This window comes from Heloderma suspectum, chromosome 6 (genome assembly GCF_057233095.1).
Source record: "Heloderma suspectum isolate Gila_16-S chromosome 6, 16-S_ref, whole genome shotgun sequence".
NCBI lineage: Eukaryota > Metazoa > Chordata > Lepidosauria > Squamata > Helodermatidae > Heloderma > Heloderma suspectum.
In genome coordinates this window covers 111,890,939-111,903,485 of record NC_139463.1, presented here as the reverse complement: position 1 = coordinate 111,903,485, position 12,547 = coordinate 111,890,939, and the positions used below count along the sequence as shown (strand labels likewise).

At 50.3% G+C, this 12,547-nt stretch overlaps 1 protein-coding gene across 2 annotated transcripts; it reads left to right on the top strand.

Moving 5' to 3' along the window:
* The first annotated feature begins 2,945 nt into the window (after window positions 1–2,945).
* On the top strand, window positions 2,946–9,268 carry LOC146342540 (uncharacterized). 2 transcript variants are annotated; one of them, XM_084808585.1, is made up of 4 exons: window positions 2,946–3,009; window positions 4,613–4,753; window positions 5,693–5,772; window positions 8,571–9,268. In XM_084808585.1, the coding sequence occupies exons 1-4, from the start codon at window positions 2,961–2,963 to the stop codon at window positions 8,628–8,630; spliced, it is 330 nt and encodes a 109-aa protein (XP_084664711.1). In that variant the 5' UTR covers window positions 2,946–2,960; the 3' UTR covers window positions 8,631–9,268. The 2 variants fall into 2 exon arrangements, with proteins under 2 accessions (XP_084664711.1, XP_084664712.1); XM_084808586.1 differs by lacking the exon at window positions 2,946–3,009 and adding an exon at window positions 3,920–4,098 and having other exon boundaries at window positions 4,608–4,753.
* Window positions 9,269–12,547: the final 3,279 nt, after the last annotated feature.

Below are 12,547 nucleotides of genomic sequence, written 5' to 3'. Positions count from 1 at the left end.
AAAGGTAACAGAAGTATCAACAACCTCAGATATGCAGACGATACCACCCTAATGGCAGAAAGCGAAGAGGATCTAAAGAGCCTCTTGTTGAGGGTGAAAGTGGAGAGTGCCAAAGCTGGTTTGAAACTCAACATTAACAAAACGAAGATCATGGCATCTGGCCCCATCACTTCCTGGCATATGGAAGGGGAAGACATGGAAGCAGTGACAGATTTTATTTTCCGAGACCAATCTCGGAATCAGGCTCTGCAATTGCTGCTTTCAGATTATTTTGGCTGCCACATTTGTAATTTGGACTTTAGGGGTGGACGAAAGTCACTTACCTGTCCTCGAAGATTTCCCGCGGTGGGGGGGAGGCGCTTCGTTGCTCCCCCCACGAAGTTCAGACCGGGGGGGGAGGCTTCCCGCCTCGCCCGGCCGAAATTCAGGCCGGGGGGGAGGCTTCCCACCTCGCCCGGCCGAAATTCAGGCCGGGGGGGAGGCTTCCCACCTCGCCCGGCCGAAATTCAGGCCGGGGAGGAGGCGCCTCGCCTCGCCCGGCCGTGAAATAAACAGTTAAAAAAAACAGAAACGCCCCCGTGATTGGCTACGTGACGATTAACGTAGCCTATCATGGCTAGATCTGCAAAGTCAGCCGTGATAGGCTATGTAAATCACCACGTAGCCTATCACGGGTGACTTTAAAAAAAAAAAAAGCATGTACGCAAATGGCGGCCCCCATAGGGAGCCGCCATTCGCGTTCCTTATTTGGTCACAGTAGTCTACGTAAATGTTTACGTAGACTACGGCGAAAATAAGGGCAATGCAAATAGCAGAGCACTATTTGGCAGAGCACTAACTCCACCTCATCCCTGGAGCTATGCACAACACCATCTGCATCTGTATTGTGGTGGATGAAAATTGGGGCCCGACTGCCAACACAGCTGATGCTCTTGAAGCATAGAAATCACCAAAACCCTTCCCAAGAAAGGAGGAAGCTGTGCTACAAGCCCTGCCAATGGGGAACCCTGCCTTGGAGAAACTGTTGAGAAATTTGCCTCCCCCTGGAGAAATTCAGTGAAATTGTCTCCCAAATTTCTCTGTCGGCAATAGGGATGGGGGAGAATTTCTCCCCGAAACTTCAGGGGGCCGAGTGCCAACGCATTCGGCTCCCCAAAATCGGCGGTGAAATTCTCCGCCCCCCCCCCGGGATGGGACTTACCTTTGAAAAATGTCCCTCTCGGCGGCAGGTCCCAGCGGCGGTTCACCGGGTTTTCTTCGGGGGTGGGGGCGGAAGCCGGGCTTTTGACCAGCTGCCGCCGCCACCATTACAAGTGAAGTAAAAAAACAACAACCCCGTGATAGGCTACGTAACGATTAACGTAGCCTATCATGGCTAGATCTCCAAAGCCAGCCATGATAGGCTACGTTAATCGTTACGTAGCCTATCACGGGTGACTTTGAAAAAAAAAAAAGGATAAACTCAAATGGCGGCACCCATGGGGCACCGCCATTTGTGTTCCTTATTTGGTCCCTGTAGTCTACGTAAAGATTTACGTAGACTAGGGCGAAAATAAGGGCAATGCTATTTGCATTGTCCTTATTTTCTCCGTAGTCTATGTAAATCTTTACGTAGACTACAGGGACCAAATAAGTGTCAAGGGCTCCTTGGAGGGCTCTCTCAGTCTAATCCAGTAGCCACGTCCAGACACAGACAAAGGGATTCTTTTCAAAGCTTTATTCTTCTTTTACAACTTAACAACTCTACAGGTAGCAACTAGGTCTGAGCAGCAGAATACCTATGCCCTAAATTGGAACAGTTGGTCCCCGTTTGAAAGGGAATTACTGGCAGACCCCTGAACTTAAGGACTAGGGAGAGTCCCTCCCCTTTTCCCTTGGATCCTCTGGGCGCAGCCGTTGTTTGAGCACCAACCGGGCACTACGCCTCCTTTCTGCGCCCTCCATCAGGCGCCGCTCTCTGCGTCTGCGTCGCGCGTCCACCAAGACTGCTTCCTGCACTTGATCACTCCCTGGACTGCTTTCTAATCTAGGAATGCTGGTGGGAGGAATCTCCGTCAGCTGCGGGCCCTGGGAAAGAGGAGTGCGCTCCTCTCCCAGGAGCGACTGCTCTTCCTCAGAATCAGAACTACTCTGGGATTCTATGGGCTCAATGCCCACCCTGACAATAAGGAATGCAAATGGTGGCACCCCATGGGCGCCGCCATTTGTGTACGTGCTTTTTTTTTTTTTCAAAGTCACCCGTGATAGGCTACGTAACGATTTACGTAGCCTATCACGGCTGATTTTGCAAATCTAGCCATGATAGGCTGCGTAAATCATTACATAGCCTATCACGTTTTTTTTTTTTTTTTACTTTTGTAGTTCGTGGCTGGGGAGATGGGGCGCGTCTCCCCAGCCTGAATTTTGGGTGGGTGAGGCGGGGCGCCTCCCCCCCGCCCTGAATTTCAGGGGGAGAAGTGAAGCTCCTCCCCCCGCACCACGAAGCAAAGCTGTGAAATTTAAGTGACTTTCGTACATCCCTATGTAGCCATGATAGGCTAAGTAAATACTTACGTAGCCTATCACGGCTAATGCAGGGATGCCATTTGCGTCCCTGCGGAAGCTGTGATAGGCTACTTATGTATTTACGTAGCCTGTCACAGCAAAACTAAGGGAACGCAAATGGCGGCAGCTATAGTGGCCACCATTTGCATTCCCTTTTTTTTCCTTTTTTTTTTTTTGCCATTTTAGCCTAAGTAAATATTTACGTAGGCTATTACAGGGGGGGGGGGAAGGGAATGCAAATGGCGGCCACCGTAGCTGCCGCCATTTGCGTTCCCTTAGTTTTGCTGTGACAGGCTACGTAAATACTTATGTAGCCTATCACAGCTTCTGCAGGGATGCAAATGGCGTCCCTGTGTTAGCCGTGATAGGCTACATAAGTTTTTACTTAGCCTATCACAGCTACCTGGAAGAAGCGAATGGCGGCCTCAGACAGCCTCATTCACAAGTCAGCACATACGGCAGCAGGTAGGTGCTCCATTAGGGCCCATTTCGCAGGGGGGGGCGGGGGGGCTTCGTTCTGCCACGGATTTCAGGGGCTGAATGCACTGGCATTCGGCCTCAGTGAGATCCGTGGCGGAATTCTCTGACATCCCTAAGTTTTTCTTCTGCTGTTATTAATGTAACATACACATGCTTAGGCTGCCTTTCTGAGCAGGAAGAGAAATGTGCAGTTCCAAACATTCCCAAATTCACTGCAGACAAATCCGATGAAATGGGTTTTCCTGCCTGACTGTAGGGATGTATGAAAGTCCCTTACCTGATCCCGAAGCTTGATTCGCAGTGGGGGGGAGGTGCTCCGTCCCTCCCCCTGAAATTCTGGCTGGGGGAGAGGCACCCCGTCCCTCCCCCATGAAATTCTGGCCGGGGGGAGGCGCCCCATCCCTCCAGCCTGAATCCTCCTGTCCTGCCGGGACGCAAATGGCGGCCATAGCCGCTGCCATTTGCATCCCTGCAGTCAGCCATGATAGGCTACGTAAATGTTTACGTAGCCTATCACGGCTGAGTTTAAAAAAAACCAAACAAACTGTGCATACGCAAAGCCGCGATTTACGTTCCTTATTTTGGCACGTGTAGTCTACGTAAACATTTACGTAGACTACAGCGAAAATAAGGGAACGCTATTTGCTTTGCCCTTATTTTCGCCGTAGTCTACGTAAATCTTTACGTAGACTACAGGGACCAAATAAGGAACGCAAATGGCAGCTCCCTATGGGGGCCGCCATTTGCATATGCGCTTTTTTTCCCCCAAAGTCACCCGTGATTAGCTACGTAACGATTTACGTAGCCTATCACGGCTGACTTTGGAAATCTAGCCATGATAGGCTACGTTAATCATTACGTAGCTTATCACAGGGGTGGGTTTGTTTGTTTTTTCGCGGCCGGGTAGACGGGGCGCTTCTACCCGGCCTGAATTTTGCCAGCGAGTGATGGGGCGCCTCCCGCCCGGCCTGAATTTCGACCGGGCGAGGCGGAGCACCTCCCCCCCCCTCGCATGAACTTCGGGGGGAGAAGCGAAGTGCCTCCCGCCCACCGCGAAGCAAGCTTCAAGGACAGGTAAGGGACTTTCGTCCATCCCTAGTGAAGAATAGGAAGACAGCAACATACTTTTTCTGGACATGAATACACTTGTTTCCACATTGTCAATGCAATTTCATTGCCTGACTTGTATTTACAAAATCACTACCCCAACTAGAACTGCAACCCTCTTGCCAGATGAGTGGCTCAGATTGTGCTGTTCAAAGTATCAGGAACAAGACTGTCAGGCGCTGTCTGCACTTTGCCCCACTTTTGAATGCCACATTGGCTATTAATATCATCCTTCAGTCTTATTTAGGGGTGGACGAAAGTCCCTTACCTGTCGTCGAAGGACATTCATGGTGGGGGGGAGGCGCTTCACTGCTCCCCCCGCGATGTTCCGGCCGGGGGGGGAGGCTTCCCACGAAAAATAGGGAATGCAAATGGTGGCCACCGTAGCAGCTGCCATTTGTGTACGCTGTTTTTTTGGGGGGGGGTTAGCCGTGATAGGCTACGGACATTCTTACATAGCCTATCACTGCTGCAAGGACAGCAATGGAGGCCGCAGCAGCCCAGCTGCGGCCGGCCAGGAGACCAGCCGCCACTGCCACCACTGCCGCCACCGCCGCCGGAGCCGCTGCCGCCGGAACTGCTGCCGCCGCCGAATCTACCACATCTGCCGCATCTGTCCCAGGTAAGTGCCATCCCAGGGGGATTCTGCGGAGGGGGGCTGGGGGGGAAAGGAGGCCAAAAGAATCCGGCCTCACTGGAATCTGTGGCGGAATTCTCTGCCATCCCTAGTGTACACTGTTCTCACAAGGCAGCTTATAAAAGTATTAAAAACATGAACATACAAATTACAAGTTATAGGTATTTAGGGATGTACGGAAGTGACTTACCTTTTGCGGATTATCTTGATGGTGGGGGGGAGGCGTTCCGTACCTCCCCCTGGAATCCTGGACGGGAGGGGGAGGCGCTCCGTTCCTCCCACCTGGAATCCTTGAACGGCCGGCTGTGCTCCGCGGCAGCTCCACGGAGCAGGTGGCCAGGCCCAGCCTGGCCAGGCCAGAGCCGTCCGCAGCCAGATTTCTGGCTGCAGAGGGCTCCGGGTTAAAAAAAAAAAAAACCCAACGCGTACGCAAATGGCGGTGGCTACAGCCGCCACCATTTGTGTTCCTTCTTTTTACCGACTTAATCTACGTAAGTATTTACATAGACTATGGGCGAAAATAAAGGGGAACGCAAATAGCGTAGTGGGCGCCATTTGCGTCCCCTTTTGATTTCCCATTTTAGCCTACGTAAACATTGACGTAGGCTAAAACGGTGAATGAAAAAGGGACGCAAATAGCACCGGCTACGCTATTTACGTTCCCCTTGATTTTTGCCGTCATAGTCTACGTAAATATTTACGTAGACTAAGATGGCCAAAAAGAAGGAACGCAAATGGCGGTGGCCATAGCCGCCGCCATTTGCTTATGCGTTTGTTTTTAAAACCCACCCCCAACCATGATAGGCTATGTAAAGATTTACGTAGCCTATCACACTTCTTTTCTTTTTTTTTTAAACCTAGCCATGATGGGCTACGTAAAACTTTATGTAGAGTATCATATCTTTTTTTTCTTTTTTTCACAAGCCTGGCTTTCGGAAGACCAGCTGCCGCAGCCAGAGCCGGAACCTCCGCGGAGCTGCCACCGCCCGGAAGATCCGCCCCAGGTAAATCTCGTCCCGGGGGTAGGGATGTACGCAAGTCACTTACCTGGTCTCGCAGCTTTTTTTGCGGTGGGGGGGAGGAGCTTCGCTTTTCCCCCTGAAGTTCAAGCGAAGGGGGGGAGGCTTCCCGCCTCGCCCGGCCGAAATTCAGGCCGGGGAGAAGCGTTCCGTCTCCCCTGCCGCGAACTACGAAAGAAAGAAAAAAAAGAAAAAAAGACCACGTGGCCATGATAGGCTACGTAAATCGTTATGTAGCCTATCACGGGTGACTTCGGAAAAAAAAAAAAGACCCCGTGGCCGTGATAGGCTACGTAAATCATAGACGTAGCCTATCACGGGTGACTTTGGAAAAAAAAAAAGCGCGTACGCAAATGGCGGTGCCCATGGGGCGCCTTATGCATTCCTTATTTACCCCTGTAGTCTACGTAAAGATTTACGTAGACTACGGCGAAAATAAGGACAGCGCTATTTGCGTTGCCCTTATTTTCGCCGTAGTCTACATAAAGATTAACAATTACAACGTAATTGTAAATATTACGTTGTGATTGCTTACGGATTTCCTCCGTAGGGGGGAATTCCCCCATTGCTTCCGCCGTACTCTCGCCATTGTGGATTGCCTTGGCCAGAACTTTTCCACTATTTTCGTAATTATTTACGTATTTTTTGTTGTTGCTGCCCGAAATATGTTTCCCACTTTCCCGCCTTTTGTGTCCTCCCATGCTGTCTTGTTTTCTTGGACAGAGACAGGGACTGTGATTTTATTAATTTCTGTGTATTTGTGCTTAATGATCCTCACGTTTACTGGGTCTTGTTAACCTTACCCTAACCGCCTCACAGTCACAATAAAAAAAAAACGGGGCTGCAGCTCCACTTCCGCAAAATCTGTCGTCGACTTCCTGCTAACTTCCTGAATGTCGCCTGCATTTGCACTTGCGTCTGCGTGGGGATTTGTGGGTGGAGTTCTGTGGTGTGGTGGTGGTGGTGTGTTAGTGGTGGTGCTTGCTTATTATTGGATTTCCTGTTGTTTGTTCATTGTTGTGGTTTTGTCTTGTCTGTGTGTGTGTGTGTAGTTGTGCATTGTGGTGTTTTTGTCCGGTTTGGTCTGTGTGTGTGTGTAGTTAAGTGGTGGTTGTGCGCGTGGCTGTCTTGGTGTGTGTGTTTGTGTGCAAATTGCAAAATGGCTGCACCAGTGCGTGGCAGGAGGTGGGACCATGAGGAGACCAAGGCCCTCCTCATCAACAGTAAGCGCAGCGAGGTGGTGGCAGTGCTGTTTGGCAGCTCCTCCTGCCGCAGTGAACTTTATTGGGCCCAGATAAAGAGGAGGATGGAGCGAGCGGGCCACCATCGCACAGTTGGACAACTGAGGTCCAAATGGAAGGCACTCAAGCAGTCCTTCGTCAGAGAGGGGATTGCTGCTGCCGAGCGGAGGGCACCGCTGTCCAACCCCCCCGCCTACTACTGGCGCATCTGCAGAGTGTGGGTCCAAGCAGGCCGGCTCCCATTTTTGCAGAAGTTATAGCTATCCCATCATCAAGCTCAACTAAATATGAAGACAAGGATGTGTACCAAAAATGAAGCTATCTCTTTGTGGTCTCATGCAGAAACAAACAAATCCTGACATTTAGCCTGCAATCCTATGCTTGCTGAACTTGGACAGAAAAAGGTCCCATCATCTTCCGGCCACTTTGGCTGGTTGAAGAAGGGATGCTGGGAACTGCATTGTTTTTCCCTGTACAACCACATACATAGGATTATGCGGGCCTGGCTACTACAACTCATATTACACACTGACACACTGTCCATTTCCAGGGAAATGCTGCTGCTGCCAGTCTCTGCAGTGCACACAGGAGGACTGGCACCAGCCCAGCAGCAACAGGACCAGCCTCTCGGTGTGTGCACATAATCCTTCTTCATGTAGTGATTGCTGAATTTTTGCACCCCACCCGCCCCACCTTTCTACCAAGACATTGTCACTCAAGTCAACTCATGAGCAAGTGTTCATCTGAGACCTTGGAGATCTGGGTATAGTCCACTCAGCCATGGAAGCTCGCTGGGTGACTTTGGCCCAGTCAGAAAGCCCCAGCCTACTACCTCAGTGTTGTTGTCAGCATTAATGGAGAGGAAGAGGCTAATGTGAGCCGCCTTGGGTTCCTTGCGCTAGGAAAAAAGGTGGCATTTATGCAATGCATCACTAGAATGAACAGATACGATGGCATTGCAAATGTAGAAGTGGGGTGACTAGAAGTGCAATCCTGTGCATGTTTACAGAAGTCCAATGGTCCCCATCACACCAAAACTGTCAGTACTGTATAATCTGCCTCCCTAATTATCCCCTCATCATTAGACCTTGTGGTGGGAGGACAGAATCAGTGGTCCTTATGGTAGTGGGGATGGTGATAGACAGATCAGTGACTGTGGTTTTGTTCACTCACCACATATATAAAGGCATTCATTCTGTTACTGTGACATCCCACAGCTGCGCATCGTGCCTTGCTGGTGGAGGAGGCACTGAGGGCCGCGGAGAGGGAGAGGACAGAGGAGGAGGAGGAGGAGGAAGAAGAGGAGGAGGAGGAAGAGGAACAGCCAGCAGCAAGAGGAGCAGCATCTGTGGAGGAAGGCCACCCTTCTTCCACAGATGAAGCCCCTCCTCTTGTGATCCTGACGTGTCTGATAAGAGACGTCCAGATGCTCAGGAGGACCTGTAAGCAGTACTACAGAATGGCACCTGACCTGAGCTAACAACTCTGCCTGCAAGATGCATATTACCATTGTGCTTTATTCTTCTTTCTTTCTACACACAGGTGACGACCTTCGAAGAAGGGTGGAGGCCCTGGAGTGGGAAAGCCATCCTCCTCCTATGAGCTGAGGCCTGCAGCCACAGCCAGCCAGCCCAACATTGTTTTTGAATTGTTGAATTGTTTCTGTGTTTTGTTTTGATCTGTTCTGTTTGTATATAAAGTTCTTTCTAAAAAATAGGTTACAATTCCTTGGTTCAAGTCCACAGATATAATTTCTTAAATCTAGATCATTGTACACAATGATCTCTGTGTTTGCTTACTGTTAACCGCAACAAGAATGCCTCCCCAGAACCCCAGCCAAACGAGAACAGCTTCCCTCATAGGGAGATGGACAGTCCGCATCCCTGATGTTATGAATGAGTGCATTCAAGACGAGGCTGGACAGCCATCTGCCAGGGATGCTCTGACTTGGATACCTGCATTGAGCAGGGGGTTGGACTCGATGGCTTTGTAGGCCCCTTCCAACCCTATGATTCTGTGGCTCTACGATTCTATGAAGTATGCTTTGTTTTATGTGTAGGTGCATATCACATACATGTAAACTGGACGCATACCAGAGGGATCTTTTCACATAGAGCTCTCGGTGCTTAGGAAAACCCAAAAGCTGAGGGAGTCCAGGGAGAGACCACAACAAGGTTTTTGAAAGCAATTCCATGATTTATGAAAGAATTTTAAATGAATTAAAAGCACATGGTAACATCAAGAGAAATAGAACTATACATACATTTGGGGAATCAGAATCATACTAACATTCAGAGGGGTAAAGACACACATATACAGTCAATAGCGGAGTACACTGGGATGCATAGAGAACTCTGTGTGTGTGTGTGTGTGTGTGTGTGTGTGTAGTAGGGATGTACGCTGTTGTATAGTCCGCCACACACAGTCAGGTAGGGCAACTGGATTCTGCATGTGAGGTATTATAAAGCTCCGCCACATATCGCCAGTGCTTTGGGCTCTGCCCAGGCCAGACAGGGACTGCAGGTTTGGACAAAGTTCTGAGGGACACCTCAGTGTGACCACTCACAAGTTGTATCATTCTGCCTCATTGTCCCTCAGAACTCTGGCTCACACTAGCAGCAGTGTCATCATCCCAGGGGTCCTCCTTGTCACTTGATGACTGCTCTACTCTGCTGCTGACAGCTGGGGGGAGGTGCTCCTTGGGAATCCATCCCCTGTTGGAGCGTATGAAGGCGAAGGTGGAGACATGTTGTGGTGTGAGTCTGCTTCGGTGGGCGGTGACAATTTTGCCTGTGGTGGAGAAAAGCCTTTCAGAGGCCACACTCGAGGGAGGGCAAGATAGATGCCAAATGGCGACTTTGGTCAGATGTGGCCAAACGCCACGTTTTGTATCCCAGTATAGGAGAGGATCACTCTCTGGGTTGATCTGTGTTCCCGAGAAACTCTCTCTTGAATAACCTTCATGTTCCCGGACAAGCACATCATAGGCTGATGCTTTCCTGGCTGCTTTGGCACATTCCCCCTGCCTGCGCCCACTTACACCAAGCTCCACTGCCATTGAGGAGTAAAAGCTGAACTTGAGACAAGATGCCCCTGTGTCTGACTCTGTTGGTGTGCAGCTGCTGTGGCGTCATCATTGCCCCTCCTGCTGGTGATGGTGCTACTGCTGCAGATATTGTCTTCAGGGGAGGTAGTGGTCCTACTAGCCTCACCCAGCTCCTTCTCATCCAGCTCATCTCTCTGGAAGCACTCCATGACTTTCTCAGTCAAATATTCTTTTACACTTTGGAAGTCAGGGTTGTCATTTGGAGGCTCCGCACTTGTTGTGCTATCCCTGAACTGTGGTTCAAGGAATGCAGCAGCAACGTATTTCATGTCCCCCCTGACTGAAGTGATGTGTTTGTTGGTGCCCAGCTCCTGCAGAAGGAATTCTGCAAGCCTAACTGCAGGACTGGGGAATAATTGACTGCCTCCAGCACTGGTGCACTCACAAATCTCAGAATGGCGTTTTCTCAGCACCCCCTCTATGATCCTCAGCACAGGTAGCACTTGGCCCAGTGTGGCATAGTCTGCACTCAGTACTGCTGTGCATTCATCAAAAATTTTTAAAATGTCCACCAGGTCTTGCATCCAGAGCCACTGATGCGGTGTGACAAAAAATTTGGAGTGGTGTTGTTTCTCAGTGATGTGGTCATTTATAGCTGGTCTCTGCTCACAGAGTCTCTGAAGCATATGCAATGTGCTGTTCCAGCGTGTGGACACATCCAAAATGAATTTGTGTTCTGGAAGGCCACGGCTACGTTGGATGGCGCCAATTGCCTCCATTGCTGAGCAGAACTGCCTGAAGTGGGTGCAAATGGATCGGGCCACCTTAAGCAGCTTGCCAATTTTAGGGGAGGTGTTGCTCAATCCAGAACGCACCACAAGGTTCAAGCAGTGCGCAACGCACGGAACGTGGTTTAGCCGTGCACTGTGGGCTGCTTTTAGGTAGTTTGAGGCATTGTCTGTTGCTACACAGCCCACTGTAAGATTTAAGGGGGCCAACCAGGACTGAACAACACCACTGATGCTGCTGCTGACGTTTTCCGCTGTGTGTGTCCCTGAGAGCATTGTGAGGGACAATGTCGCTGTTCTACGACTCAGTCGGCTGCTCGCACTGATGGATACCCATTGCACGGTGACACAGATAAGACTTTGTTTGGTTACTTGTCCATGTGTCACTCGTCAAATGTACACTTCCTCCAACTGCACATTTCAAATCCTGTTGGAGCACCCGTCTGATTGCAGAAGCCAGGGCTGGAATGGCTACGCCACTAATGTAGTGACGAGAGGGGACATCCCACCGAGGGCACATGCTCTTAATGGAGGTCAAAAGGTCTTCATCTTCCACCAGGGAGAAGGGAAGCATACGTGCTGCAATGGCCACTGTCAGGAGGTGGGTCCACAGTCGTGCCTGGGCACTGTCAGAGGGTAATTTCTGTGTCAGCGCAAGGCATTTCTCCAGCGAGACCTGCCTCTTAGCGAAGTTGCCTTCTGTGCCCTTCCCACCCAGACCACTTTGCGTGAGGTCTTTGGAAGATGAGGCAAAGGCGGTACTGTTCTTTTTGGATGGTTGTGGCTTCCCATTGCTATCTTTGGGCACAAGAAGCAGATGATGCACCTCCATGTGTCGCCTCATGGCAGACGTGCCCACTCGTGGACAGCCCCCTTCTTTTCCTAGCCGCACACAGCTTCGACAAATATCGCACATCACGACATAGTGGTCATTCTCTGCATATTTGAAGAAGCACCACAAATAGGGGCTCACCCTGCCACCACCATTTCTTCTTTGGGGAATGGGGGTTTCGGTTCCAGATGAGGTGGCAGCTGGAGCTGCATGTTTCCACTCATCTGTGGATGGTGTTGTTGATGGTGTTGCTGATGGTGCTGACCAGTGCTTAGCAGGGGACGTTTGTTCCTGAGGTTTGGGATTGCTCCCACAGAACCCAGAAGGCTGGAAGTGGAGAACAGAGTCAGACCCAGTCTCAGCAGGGACATCATTGATATAGAAGAGCTCCTCATCATCTTCGCTGTCCGGATCACTGATGACGCTAAGTCCTCCGGCCTTTTTTTCAAAATCACATGAGCCGCCGCCCATGAGGTGATCATCAGCAGGCAGCTGTGGACCTGGTTCACCTGTCCCACTTCTGCTGTCTGATGCAGGGAGGATGGTTGTGGGTGTCTCTGTAAAGATTCAAAATAGATAGAAGCAGAGTTTCATGAGAAATGCGACTTTTACACATGAGTAATAGCCAAGAGAATAAAACTGTGTTGTTGTAGCAATCTATGAAACATAGCTTGGAGGACTTGCAATCAATCCACATGACACAAGGTGCAGTTGTAAGCTACTCCTGCACTACCGAGCACTGAGAAAACACATTAGGTGCAAAAACAAAAACAAAAACAACTGTACAGACTTGGAAACTCAACGAGAGTTATCTAAACGTGTCCTCACTGGTGAAAGTCTGAAAAGCATGGGG